This window comes from Panulirus ornatus, chromosome 9, assembly GCF_036320965.1.
Source record: "Panulirus ornatus isolate Po-2019 chromosome 9, ASM3632096v1, whole genome shotgun sequence".
Lineage (NCBI taxonomy): Eukaryota > Metazoa > Arthropoda > Malacostraca > Decapoda > Palinuridae > Panulirus > Panulirus ornatus.
In genome coordinates, this window is record NC_092232.1 from 10,165,077 (window position 1) to 10,179,778 (window position 14,702).

Genomic DNA, 14,702 nt, shown 5'->3' on the forward strand with positions numbered 1-14,702 from the left:
CATTCGTACAAACAATAATTGCATGGAACATAAGTATGGTTCCCTACATAGTGATGTCAATAATGTCTCCTTATATGTGCTTATAAGCCAGTATAATGAAACCCTTTTTATATTCAGTTTCTGATCCATTATTTATTTAGACTGAGAAGAAACCACTTTTTTTTTAATATATATATTAGGAATAAATCAAGATGGATCATTTCGAATCAAAATCCTGACTCGGAATGTACATACGACCACTCCAGTAATCCTATTCATGTAAACTGTATGTTCGCCCACTTGTAGTCAAAAATGATATGTTTGTATTGATGTATATATGTATAGATATATGTGTACATATCATTCCAATTATTTTCTTATATATTTCAGGTTGTGTCAATGTATATAGATTCAATATTCTTGAAGATATGGTATTAGTATACGCTAGAATGTGAGCGGGATGTAAAGATGAAAACACACGCGAGTGGTCTTAAATCAGGCGAGTGTGACGTGCACAGCGACGCAACATGTAGTTTTAAACGTTTAGTACAAGACATTGGAGGAGATATTAGACATTAGAAGAGATATTAAGCATATATATATATATATCTATCCTGCACAGTAAAGACGAGAGGAAAATAGATGTAATGGCAGCAACGCTCTTGAAAACGAGCCTCCTCTGCGTTGATTTTCATCCTAGAAATCTCCTTGGAGTCACCTGTGATGGGCACGGGAGCGTCTTGATCACTTGTAAAGGAGTCGTTAAGCTTTTCAACGTAAGTGTTATTCTTATAGTTTGATACCGTAAGGATGCCATATCATTGCCTTCTTTTATGTAGCTTTGCTATTGTCTTGACTCTTACATACTCTCCTGTAGTGATTAAGGTCATAAGGATCCCGGTAATTGATCAGTTTAGCTCCGCATCGCTGTTAGCTCCTCAAGCTAGAAGCTTTTTTTGTTCTTGGCACGTTCTGTGTTTAGTGAAATACAAAAAACTGTTGTGAAGTCCGAGATGGTGTGTTACATTTTATGCATAGCTTGAAAATGAATATTCTATGCAGTAATTGCCGGCGGGATCAGTGTATTTTAGCTCTTCATTAAAACTAGCTTTGGGAAATGGCCACTCCGTTTTGAGGCACTTTAATATAATTCGTCGTGTACAGGACTGATGTATCTATTGTAACGAATGATATTTAATGTAGTAGTTTATCAGGGGAGCTGTGGGGTTTGATTGATGGGAAGAAGGTGATACACTTGTGGAAAATGAATAGATCATATGAAAGCCTCTTCTAACCTGCCTAGCAGTTGAGATGTAATTTACTGCCATGCATTCCAATTGAACTATGCCAATAACTCATGAAACTGCACCACCTACTAATTGAATAAGGTTGATTTTGCTTTGCATTGTTCTTGTAGTTTTAAGAGAGTACTAAGACATTTATAGAGCATGATTTGGAGCATTGTATTGAACAGTTACGTAGGTAATAGTGGTATATTTGACAAATTGTGTGGTTAAAATATAAGCAAGTAAAGCAGAAATCAGTAGGACCACTGAAAACATTGTCCGACCTTCCAAGCAGTCAAGGTTTATCATGCTGTTCATTATTCTAACTGAAACATACTAGTTACACCATTGATTGAGGGCTGTGAAAATGGTGCCAGATGTCAACAATCAGACAAAACAGCAAGTGCCCATGCAGTCCCTAGTAGCAGTTGAATGCAATCTTAGTATTTTTTTTTTTTTTTTTTTTTTTTTTTTTTTTTTTTGAGATGCTGTCAGTAGGCTGAACTAGGACATTTGAAGTGGTCATGGAAAACCAGAGAAAGATCTTGAAGTTTGGCTGTAGATGGGGCTTCAGTTTGCCAGTGCATTACACATGACAGCCAGGGAATAGTAAGTAAGTGAGCAATTCCTCTTCTTGGCACTGTCTTGCTCACGCAGAAAACTGTGAATAAATATGAAAAGAAATACTTCAGCTATCGTTTTGGCACTAGGTGAGGATTTTATAGGTTATTTCACTAGTGTATTACCTGCTTGTACATTATTTAATCACACATTTTCCAGATATACATAACCCTCACTACTGTAACTTTATTGAGTATTTTTTAGTAAGATATAATGCTTCACATCATGCTCTTCAGCTGTTATTTTATTCTTTAAACACTACTCGGTTTTCAAAGCTAATTGTGATGTTGACTTAGACTGGTAAAATACGAGCAATACACTATTTGAAAATAATGAATAAGAAACAACACTAGTAACCATCTTGTAACGGACTCTTATTGCTGAAAGTGCTTTTTTGATGCCTGATGCAGTGTTTGCAGAGGCTCCTACTTAAAGTTCCTCCTAACTACTACATCCTATGTTCCTACCTATTACCTCCACCTAATACTTCTACATAATGCTTATGCTTTTCACACCAGCCTTCAGTTTGGGGATTAGCTGACATGTGGTGGGAGGATTTTGAAGGAAGTGTCTTTCTTTCCTCTGAACACTCTCCTATTTCATACATGAATTTATTTCATATATTCGTGATATACACACTTCATGAAATGACTGTCATCAATGTTTTGAACTTGCCGTGTTTGTCCCATATTGCTGAAGATTTTTTTTATATATAATTTCAAAGAACGTAGCATAAGGAAGGGATTTTGAATTTGTTAGTAGTACAACAGATAATCAGAAATACCAGTCTTACTGAAACATTTAGAAAGTAAAATTGCTTATTTCAAATTTCACTAAACCTGTTGGAAACAATACCTTTTTCTTGCCAGTACGCTTGTAACTTTTATGTTACTGTATCCAATAACCTTTACTATTGTACTGATATTTCCCAGGTTCTTGATTGTAGAGAGCTAAGGAGTTGGACGACAAAAAGCTGGAATCCATTTACCGCACCAGCTGTGTGTGATCCATCATCAAACAAAATTGTAGCTGTCACCAACAACTCTACCCTATCTAAATGGAATCAAGATGAAGATGATGTTGACAAAGTCAAGCGAATCGTTGTTAGTATAATTTGTTAGTGGTTATGCTTGAATAATTTTGCTTTTAATTAGTCACTTTTTGTCATAATTCATGTTGGATAATTGTTTGCATTACCCATTTATTTCTTTGTGTATACTGTTGCTTTGATGAGAATATTACAAGGATTAATATACTGTACTGTCATAAAACTCTCTGTCCATGGTGGTTTTGATGTAGTAGAATGCAGTGCTTGATATTTTAATTTTGTTACAGAACTGTATGTTTATTGTCTTTTAACTCAAATACCACTAGAAAGTGGATGGTAATTTTGCCATAAGTGAGAACTTTGTCCCTTGGTGAGAGTGTTAGTACATTGTTGCAAATTGTGACAATTGAAATAAGTTTACAAGTACTTCAGATTTATTTTTTTATTTAGTATGCAGAGCAAATGACTGAGCCTTTAAGGAAAAATATACACTTAATTATTTTTTCTTTTACACAGTTATGATATTCTGTGGATAACTATCTAATAAGAATGTTTCTTCATCAGTTTGAAACATCAATTCTTCAGTTGTTGGTTTGTGGAGATACTGTGTATGTTGTTTTCACAAGTGGCCAAGTGGAAAACCTTAACACTGCTTTAGAGTCTCGGAAAAAAGCAAAGCCAGGATTCCTTGGTGAAGAGGAGTCTCTCAGCTATGTTCAAATTGTCAAGGATGCTGGGCTGATTGTAATGTTGGTGAAAGATAAGGTAGGAGATTTATTCACATGTATGTACAATCTCTTAAGAACTGGTTTATCTAAATGTAGGTAGGTATAATGTAGATGATGTGATGTAATGATGTTGAGAATCATTAGAAATTTAATGTCCTTGATCTTTCATGCATGTTTGATTATTCAATTTAGACAGATGAAGAGGGACTTTTATTGATAGTAGGGTCTTTCGTATCTTAAAGTTTCTAGAATTTTTTATGCTCTCCGCATACCTTGTTTTTTTGGTTTTTTACTCAACTTGTTTCATTTATCATCTTCACTATTACTATAGAGTTATATCTTCATATCTCTTTTGCATACATTGTTTCTTTACTCAACTTTTTCAATTATCAACTTTCTTACTGTAGAGTTATATTTTCATATCTCTTTTGCCTCCACTTGCTTATTTTCTTGTTTGTCCTCTTGTTAATTGGCTTCATATTTATTGATGAAATTCTGAATCATTGTAATGTCTTTCTTTGTTCTTCATTTTTATAATGGTGGCGGATCATTTTAGCTCCCATAATTGAGGAATAATTTATTGTTGCCTACCATTGGACCTTCAGTGAATTATGTCTCAAACAGCATGACTAAGTTGATGGTGCATATTCTAATTTAGGTCTTACATTTCTTGATAATTTTTCTGAGTATATTTTCCATATTATCCCTGGGGATAGTAGAGAAAGAATACTTCCCATGCATTCCTCATGTGTCGTAGAAGGCGACTAAAGGGGACAGGAGCCAGGGGGGCTAGAAACCCTACCCTCCTTGTATTTTAACTTTCTAAAAGGGAAAACAGAAGAAAGAGTCACGCGGGGAGTGCTCATCCTCCTCGAAGGCTCAGATTGGGGTGTCTAAATGTGTGTGGATGTAACCAAGATGAGAAAAAAGGAGAGATAGGTAGTATGTTTGAGGGAAAGAACCTGGATGTTTTGGCTCTGAGTGAAACTAAGCTCAAGGGTAAAGGGGAAGAGTGGTTTAGGAATGTCTTGGGAGTAAAGTCAGGGGTTATTGAGAGGACAAGAGCAAGGGAAGGAGTAGCACTACACCTGAAACATGAGTGGTGGGAGTATGTGATAGAGTGTAAGAAAGTAAACTAGATTGATATGGGTAAAACTGAAAGTGGTTGGAGAGAGATGGGCCATTATCAGTGCAAATGCACCTGGGCATGAGAAGAAAGACCATGAGAGGCAAGTATTTTTGGAGCAACTGAGTGAATGTGTTAGTAGTTTTGATGCACTAGGCCGGGTTGTAGTGATGGGTGATTTAAATGCAAAGGTGAGTAATGTGGCAGTTGAGGGAATAATTGGTGTACATGGGGTGTTCAGTATTGTGAATGGAAATGGTGAAGAGCTTGTAGATTTATGTGCTGAAAAAGGACTGGTGATTGGGAATACCTGGTTTAAAAAGAGATATATATAAGTATACGTATTTAAGTAGGAGAGATTGCCAGAGAGCGTTATTGAATTACGTGTTAACTGATAGGCGCGTGAAAGAGAGACTTTTGCATGTTAATGTGCTGAGAGGTGCAACTGGATGATCTTGTGAAGGCGAAGGTGAAGATTTGTAGGGGTTTTCAGAAAAGAAGAGAGAATGTTGGGGTGAAGAGAGTGGTGAGATTAAGTGAGCTTGGGAAGGAGACTTGTGTGAGGAAGTACTAGGAGAGACTGAGTAGAGAATGGAAAAAGGTGAGAACTAAGGACGTAAGGGGAGTGGGGGAGGAATGGCATGTGTTTAGAGAAGCAATGATGGCTTGTGCAAAAAATGCATGTGGCATGAGAAGCGTGGGAGGTGGGCAGATAAGAAAGGGTAGTGAGTGGTGGGCTGAAGAAGTAAGATTATTAGTGAAAGAGAAAAGAGAGGCATTTGGACAATTTTTGCAGGGAAATAATGCAAATGACTGGGAGATGTATAAAGGAATGGGGTAGGAGTTCAAGAAGAGGTAGTAAGAGGTGAAAAAGAGGGCAAATGAGAGGTGGGAGTGAGAGAGTATCATTAGATTTTAGGGAGAATAAAAAGATGTTTTGGAACGAGGTAAATAAAGTGCGTAAGACAAGGGAACAAATGGGAACATCAGTGAAGGGGGCTAATTGGGAGGTGATAACAAGTAGTGGTGATGTGAGAAGGAGATGGAGTGAGTATTTTAAAGGTATGTTGAATGTGTTTGATGATAGAGTGGCAGATATAGGATGTTTTGGTCGAAGTGGTGTGCAAAGTGAGAGGGTTAGGGAGAATGATTTGGTAAACAGAGAAGAGGTAGTTAAAGCTTTGTGGAAGATGAAAGCCGACAAGGCAGCGGGTTTGGATGGTATTGCAGTGGAATTTATTAAAAAGGGGGATGACTATATTGTTGACTGGTTGGTAATGTTATTTAATGTATGTATGATTCATGGTGAGGTGCCTGAGGATTGGCAGAATGCTTGCATAGTGCCATTGTACAAAGGCAAAGGGGATAAAAGTGAGTGCTCAAATTACAGAGGTATAAGTTTGTTGAGTATTCTTGGTAAATTATATGGGAGGGTATTGATTGAGAGGGTGAAGGTATGTACAGAACATCAGATTGGGGAAGAGCAGTGTGGTTTCAGAAGTGGTATAAGAAAAGCAAATGGATTTGTATGTAGCATTTATGGATCTGGAGAAAGCATATGATAGAGTTGATAAAGATGCTCTGTGGAAGGTATTAAGAATATATGGTGTGGGAGGCAAGTTGTTAAGAAGCAGTGAAAAGTTTTCATCGAGGATGTAAGGCTTGTGTTCGAGTAGGAAGAGAGGAAAGTGATTGGTTCTTAGTGAATATTGCTTTGCGGCAGGGATGCATGATGTCTCCATGGTTGTTTGATTTGTTTCTGGATGGGGTTGTTAGGGAGGTGAATGCAAGAGTTTTGGAAAGAAGGGCAAGTATGCAGTCTGTTGTGGATGAGAGAGCTTGGGAAGTGAGTCAATTGTTGTTCGCTGATGATACAGCGCTGGTGGCTGATTCATGTGAGAAACTGCAGAAGCTGGTGACTGAGTTTGGTAAAGTGTGTGGAAGAAGAAAGTTGAGAGTAAATGTGAATAAGAGCAAGGTTATTAGGTACAGTAGGGGTGAGGGTCAAGTCAATTGGGAGGTGAGTTTGAATGGAGAAAAACTGGAGGAAGTGAAGTGTTTTAGATATCTGGGAGTGGATCTGTCAGCGGATGGAACCATGGAAGCGGAAGTGGATCATAGGGTGGGGGAGGGGGCGAAAATTTTGGGAGCCTTGAAAAATGTGTGGAAGTCGAGAACATTATCTCGGAAAGCAAAAATGGGTATGTTTGAGGGAATAGTGGTTCCAACAATGCTGTATGGTTGCGAGGCGTGGGCTATGGATAGAGATGTGCGCAGGAGGATGGATGTGCTGGAAATGAGATGTTTGAGGACAATGTGTGGTGTGAGGTGGTTTGATCGAGTAAGTAACGTAAGGGTAAGAGAGATGTGTGGAAATAAAAAGAGCGTGGTCGAGAGAGCAGAAGAGGGTGTTTTGAAATGGTTTGGGCACATGGAGAGAATGAGTGAGGAGAGATTGACCAAGAGGATATATGTGTCGGAGGTGGAGGGAACGAGGAGAAGAGGGAGACCAAATTGGAGGTGGAAAGATGGAGTGAAAAAGATTTTGTGTGATCGGGGCCTGAACATGCAGGAGGGTGAAAGGAGGGCAAGAAATAGAGTGAATTGGAGTCATGTGGTATACAGGGGTTGACGTGCTGTCAGTGGATTGAAGCAAGGCATGTGAAGCGTCTGGGGTAAACCATGGAAAGCTGTGTAGGTATGTATATTTGCGTGTCTGGACGTGTGTATGTACATGTGTATGGGGGGGGGGGTTGGGCCATTTCTTTCGTCTGTTTCCTTGCGCTACCTCGCAAACGCGGGAGACAGCGACAAAGTATAAAAAAAAAAAAAAAAAAAAATATATATATATATATATATCAGTGATGGATTGCGCAAAAGATGCTTGTGGCATGAGAAGAGTGGGAGGTGGGTTGATTAGAAAGGGTAGTGAGTGGTGGGATGAAGAAGTAAGAGTATTAGTGAAAGAGAAGAGAGAGGCATTTGGACGATTTTTGCAGGGAAAAAATGCAATTGAGTGGGAGATGTATAAAAGAAAGAGACAGGAGGTCAAGAGAAAGGTGCAAGAGGTGAAAAAAAGGGCAAATGAGAGTTGGGGTGAGAGAGTATCATTAAATTTTAGGGAGAATAAAAAGATGTTCTGGAAGGAGGTAAATAAAGTGCGTAAGACAAGGGAGCAAATGGGAACTTCAGTGAAGGGCGCAAATGGGGAGGTGATAACAAGTAGTGGTGATGTGAGAAGAGATGGAGTGAGTATTTCGAAGGTTTGTTGAATGTGTTTGATGATAGAGTGGCAGATATAGGGTGTTTTGGTCGAGGTGGTGTGCAAAGTGAGAGGGTTAGGGAAAATGATTTGGTAAACAGAGAAGAGGTAGTGAAAGCTTTGCGGAAGATGAAAGCCGGCAAGGCAGCAGGTTTGGATGGTATTGCAGTGGAATTTATTAAAAAAGGGGGTGACTGTATTGTTGACTGGTTGGTAAGGTTATTTAATGTATGTATGACTCATGGTGAGGTGCCTGAGGATTGGCGGAATGCGTGCATAGTGCCATTGTACAAAGGCAAAGGGGATAAGAGTGAGTGCTCAAATTACAGAGGTATAAGTTTGTTGAGTATTCCTGGTAAATTATATGGGAGGGTATTGATTGAGAGGGTGAAGGCATGTACAGAGCATCAGATTGGGGAAGAGCAGTGTGGTTTCAGAAGTGGTAGAGGATGTGTGGATCAGGTGTTTGCTTTGAAGAATGTATGTGAGAAATACTTAGAAAAGCAAATGGATTTGTATGTAGCATTTATGGATCTGGAGAAGGCATATGATAGAGTTGATAGAGATGCTCTGTGGAAGGTATTAAGAATATATGGTGTGGGAGGAAAGTTGTTAGAAGCAGTGAAAAGTTTTTATCGAGGATGTAAGGCATGTGTACGTGTATGAAGAGAGGAAAGTGATTGGTTCTCAGTGAATGTAGGTTTGCGGCAGGGGTGTGTGATGTCTCCATGGTTGTTTAATTTGTTTATGGATGGGGTTGTTAGGGAGGTAAATGCAAGAGTTTTGGAAAGAGGGGCAAGTATGAAGTCTGTTGGGGATGAGAGAGCTTGGGAAGTGAGTCAGTTGTTGTTCGCTGATGACACAGCGCTGGTGGCTGATTCATGTGTGAAACTGCAGAAGCTGGTGACTGAGTTTGGTAAAGTGTGTGGAAGAAGAAAGTTAAGAGTAAATGTGAATAAGAGCAAGGTTATTAGGTACAGTAGGGTTGAGGGTCAAGTCTATTGGGAGGTGAGTTTGAATGGAGAAAAACTGGAGGAAGTGAAGTGTTTTAGATATCTGGGAGTGGATCTGGCAGCGGATGGAACCATGGAAGCGGAAGTGGATCATAGGGTGGGGGAGGGGGCGAAAATTCTGGGGGCCTTGAAGAATGTGTGGAAGTCGAGAACATTATCTCGGAAAGCAAAAATGGGTATGTTTGAAGGAATAGTGGTTCCAACAATGTTGTATGGTTGCGAGGCGTGGGCTATGGATAGAGTTGTGCGCAGGAGGATGGATGTGCTGGAAATGAGATGTTTGAGGACAATGTGTGGTGTGAGGTGGTTTGATCGAGTGAGTAACGTAAGGGTAAGAGAGATGTGTGGAAATAAAAAGAGCGTGGTTGAGAGAGCAGAAGAGGGTGTTTTGAAGTGGTTTGGGCACATGGAGAGGATGAGTGAGGAAAGATTGACCAAGAGGATATATGTGTCGGAGGTGGAGGGAACAAGGAGAAGAGGGAGACCAAATTGGAGGTGGAAAGATGGAGTGAAAAAGATTTTGTGTGATCGGGGCCTGAACATGCAGGAGGGTGAAAGGAGGGCAAGGAATAGAGTGAATTGGAGCGATGTGGTATACCGGGGCTGACGTGCTGTCAGTGGATTGAATCAAGGCATGTGAAGCGTCTGGGGTAAACCATGGAAAGCTGTGTAGGTATGTATATTTGCGTGTGTGGACGTATGTATATACATGTGTATGGGGGGGGGTTGGGCCATTTCTTTCGTCTGTTTCCTTGCGCTACCTCGCAAACGCGGGAGACAGCGACAAAGTATAAAAAAAAAAAAAAGATATATATATATATTTGTATGTAGCATTTATGGATCTGGAGAAGGCATATGATAGAGTTGATAGAGATGCTCTGTGGAAGGTATTAAGAATATATGGTGTGGGAGGCAAGTTGTTAGAAGCAGTGAAAAGTTTTTATCGAGGATGTAAGGCATGTGTACGTGTAGGAAGAGAGGAAAGTGATTGGTTCTCAGTGAATGTAGGTTTGCGGCAGGGGTGTGTGATGTCTCCATGGTTGTTTAATTTGTTTATGGATGGGGTTGTTAGGGAGGTGAATGCAAGAGTTTTGGAAAGAGGGGTAAGTATGAAGTCTGTTGGGGATGAGAGAGCTTGGGAAGTGAGTCAGTTGTTGTTCGCTGATGATACAGCGCTAGTGGCTGATTCATGTGAGAAACTGCAGAAGCTGGTGACTGAGTTTGGTAAAGTGTGTGAAAGAAGAAAGTTAAGAGTAAATGTGAATAAGAGCAAGGTTATTAGGTACAGTAGGGTTGAGGGTCAAGTCAATTGGGAGGTGAGTTTGAATGGAGAAAAACTGGAGGAAGTAAAGTGTTTTAGATATCTGGGAGTGGATCTGGCAGCGGATGGAACCATGGAAGCGGAAGTGGATCATAGGGTGGGGGAGGGGGCGAAAATTCTGGGAGCCTTGAAGAATGTGTGTAAGTCGAGACCATTATCTCGGAAAGCAAAAATGGGTATGTTTGAAGGAATAGTGGTTCCAACAATGTTGTATGGTTGCGAGGCGTGGGCTATGGATAGAGTGGTGCGCAGGAGGATGGATGTGCTGGAAATGATATGTTTGAGGACAATGTGTGGTGTGAGGTGGTTTGATCAAGTAAGTAACGTAAGGGTAAGAGAGATGTGTGGAAATAAAAAGAGCGTGGTTGAGAGAGCAGAAGAGGGTGTTTTGAAATGGTTTGGGCACATGGAGAGAATGAGTGAGGAAAGGTTGACCAAGAGGATATATGTGTCGGAGGTGGAGGGAACGAGGAGAAGAGGGAGACCAAATTGGAGGTGGAAAGATGGAGTGAAAAAGATTTTGTGTGATCGGGGCCTGAACATGCAGGAGGGTGAAAGGAGGGCAAGGAATAGAGTGAATTGGAGCGATGTGGTATACCGGGGTTGACGTGCTGTCAGTGGACTGAATCAGGGCATGTGAAGCGTCTGGGGTAAACCATGGAAAGCTGTGTAGGTATGTATATTTGCGTGTGTGGACGTATGTATATACATGTGTATGGGGGTGGGTTGGGCCATTTCTTTCATCTGTTTCCTTGCGCTACCTCGCAAACGCGAGAGACAGCGACAAAGCAAAAAAAAAAAAAAAAATACATATAATTACTTAATAATGAATATACATATACTTACTTGCCTTCATCCATTCCTGTTGTTACCCAGCACACAGGAAATAGCATTGCTACCCCTTCTCCAGTGAGGTAGTGCCTGGAAAACAGACAGAAGAGGCCACATTCGTTCTCACTCAGTCTCTAGTTGTCATGTGTAATGCACCAAAACCACAGCTCCCAATCCGCATCCAGGCCCCGCAGACCTTTTCATGGTTTATCCCCAGACGCTTCACATGCCGTGGTTCAGTCCATTGACATATTTAGATAATTCTGTCTCTCTCTCTCTCACTAAGCATTAGTAAATTATTTTCATCTCGTATTCCTCCTTGTCAGGCTCATGCATTATTTGATGAGCATTGTGTTTCAAGTGTGTCGCTTTACACTGTGCTTTATATCCATTACCTTTAATCACAAACGATACTTTTATATAAATATAAAATTGAGATTGTTCTCTGTAATACTGTAATTCATTTGTTTGTTTTCTATGGCATTTAATTGAGAGGGACAAAGCCCTGCATTTGCACAGATTAGTGAGGCCTGAGCTTGTGTGTCCTATACACTGGACTGATACATTTTCTCTAATTTCAGAACAGGTCCCACAAACTTTGTGTATTGCAATTGCAAGAAACTGTTTCCAGTTACTGCCACAGCTACAGTTTATCATTGGAAAATGCTCACCTTACTGGAGTCTGTGCACTCTCATCTTCTAAGTTGATTACATTGTGTAAGTATATAATTTTATAATTATACATTTTCACCATATTTACATTTATATATTTATATACATAATCAATGTTTCTCATGTCAGCGAGGTAGCACCAGGAAACAGACGAAGAATGGCCTCTCCACTCATAGACACGTATATATAAGTAAACTCCCACATATGCACGTATACATATATGTACATGTACACAGACATAAACATACGAACATACACACTTACATATTTATACTTGCTCGCCATCATCCATTCCCAGTGCTACCTTGCCTCAGAGGAAACAGCATCGCCACCCCCTGCTTCAGCGAGGTAGCACCAAGAAAACGGACAAAAAAGTCCACAATCATTCACCCTCAGTCTCTTGCTGTCATGTGTAATGCATCAAAACCTTGGCTCCCTATCCACATCTAAGCCCCACAGACCTTTCCATGGTTTACCCTAGACACCCCACATGCCCTGTTTCAGTCCATTGACTGCACGGCGACCCTGGTATACCACATCGTTTCAGTTCACTCTATTCCTTACAAGCCTTTCACCCTCCTGTATGTTCAGGCCCTGATCACTCAAAATCTTTTTCACTCCACACATCTCTCTTATCCTTACCCTCGATCAAATCACCTCACGCCACATATTGTCCTCAAACATCTCATTTCCAACACATCCACTCTCCTTCGCACAACCCTATCTATAGCCCATGCTTCGCAATGATATAACGTTGTTGGAACCACTATTCCTTCAAACACACCCATTTTAGCTTGTTCCGAGATAATGTTCTCGCCTTCCACACGTTCTTCAACCCTCCCCCACCCTGTGACTAACTTCCGCTTCCATGGTTCCATCCACTGCTAAATCCACTCCCAAATGACTAAAACACATCATTACCTCCAGTGAAGTGTTGTCCTCAAACATCTCATTTCCAGCACATCCACCCTCCTGCGCACAACTCTATCCATAGCCCACGCCTTGCAACCATATAACATTGTTGGAACCACAATTCCTTCAAACACCCATTTTTCCTTTCCAAGATAACGTTTTCGACTTCCACACATTTTTCAACGCTCCCAAAACTTTCGCCCCCTCCCCCACATCTGCTTCCATGGTTCTATCCGCTGCCAAATCCAATCCCAGATATCTAAAACACTTCACTTCCTCCAGTTTTTCTCCATTCAAACTTACCTCCCAAGTGACTTGTCCCTCAAACCCTGCTGTACCTAATAACCTTGCTCTTATTCACATTTACCCTCAGCTTTCTTCTTTCACACACTTTACCAAACTCAGTCACCAGCTTCTGCAGTTTCTCACATGAATCATCCACCAGCGCTGTATCATCAGTGAACAACAACTGACTCACTTCCCAAGCTCTCTCATCCACAACAGACTGCATACTTGCCCCTCTTTCCAAAACTCTTACATTCACCTCCCTAACAACCCCATCCATAAACAAATTAAACAACCATGGAGACATCACGCACCCCTGCCGCAAACCAACATTCACTGAGAACCAATCACTTTCCTTTCTTCCTACACGTACACATGCCTTACATCCTTGATAAAATCTTTCCACTGCTTCTTACAACTTGCCTCCCACACCATATATTCTTGATACCTTCCACAGAGCATCTCTATCAACTCTTATCATATGCCTTCTCCAGATCCATAAATGCTACATACAAATCCATTTGCTTTTCTAAGTATTTCTCATATACATTCTTCAAAGCAAACACCTGATCCACACATCCTTTACCACTTCTGAAACCATACTGCTCTTCCCCAATCTGATGCTCTGTGCATGCCTTCACCCTCTCAGTCAATACCCTCCCATATAATTTCCCAGGAGTACTCAACAAACTTTTACCTCTGTAATTTGAGCACTCACTTTTATCCCCTTTGTCTTTGTACAATGGCACCATGCAAGCATTCCGCCAATCCTCAGGCACCTCACCATGAGTCATACATACATCAGATAACCTTACCAACCAGTCAACAATACAGTCACCCCCTTTTTTAATAAATTCCACTGCAATACCATCCAAACCCACTGCCTTGTCGGCTTTCATCTTCCACAAAGCTTTAACTACCTCTTCTCTGTTTACCAAATCATTCTCCCTAACCCTCTCACTTTGCACACCACCTCGACCAAAACACCCTATATCTGCCACTCTTCCATCAAACACATTTAACAAACCTTTAAAATACTCACTCTATCTCCTTCTCACATCACCACTACTTGTTATCACCTCCCCATTTGCCCCTTCAATGGTGTTCCCATTTGTTCCCTTGCCTTACGCTATTTATTTACCTCCATCCAAATCATCTTTTTATTCTCCCTAAAATTTAATGATACTCTCTCACCCCAACTCTCATTTTACCCTCTTTTTCACCTCTTGCACCTTTCTCTTGACCTCCTGCCTCTTTCTTTTATACATCTCCCAGTCATTTGCCTTATTTCCCTGCAAAAATTGTCCAAATGCCTCTCTTCTCTTTCATTAACACTCTTACTTCATCCTTACTTCATCCCACCACTCACTACCCTTTCGAATCTGCCCACCTCCCACGCTTCTCATGCCACAAGCATCTTTTGCACAAGCCATCACTGCTTCCTCAAATACATCCAGTTCCTCCCCCACTCCCCTTACATCCTTTGTTCTCACCTTTTTCCATTCTGTACTCAGTCTCTCTTGGTACTTCCTCACACAAGCCTCCTTTCCAAGCTCACTTACTCTCGCCACTCTTTTCACCCCAACATTCTCTCTTCTTTTCTGAAAACCTCTAATAT

At 40.7% G+C, this 14,702-nt stretch overlaps 1 protein-coding gene across 1 annotated transcript in view; it reads left to right on the plus strand.

Annotated features, from left to right (window-relative positions):
* The first annotated feature begins 441 nt into the window (after positions 1–441).
* LOC139750195 (nucleolar protein 11) overlaps positions 442–14,702 on the plus strand; it is a 47,822-nt gene continuing 33,561 nt past the window's right edge. Inside the window, exons 1-4 of the mRNA XM_071664620.1 lie at positions 442–755; positions 2,819–2,989; positions 3,499–3,699; positions 11,797–11,932. Of these exons, the coding sequence (XP_071520721.1) occupies positions 627–755; positions 2,819–2,989; positions 3,499–3,699; positions 11,797–11,932 (637 nt within the window). The 5' untranslated portion in view covers positions 442–626. The remainder of the gene's footprint in view (positions 756–2,818; positions 2,990–3,498; positions 3,700–11,796; positions 11,933–14,702) is intronic.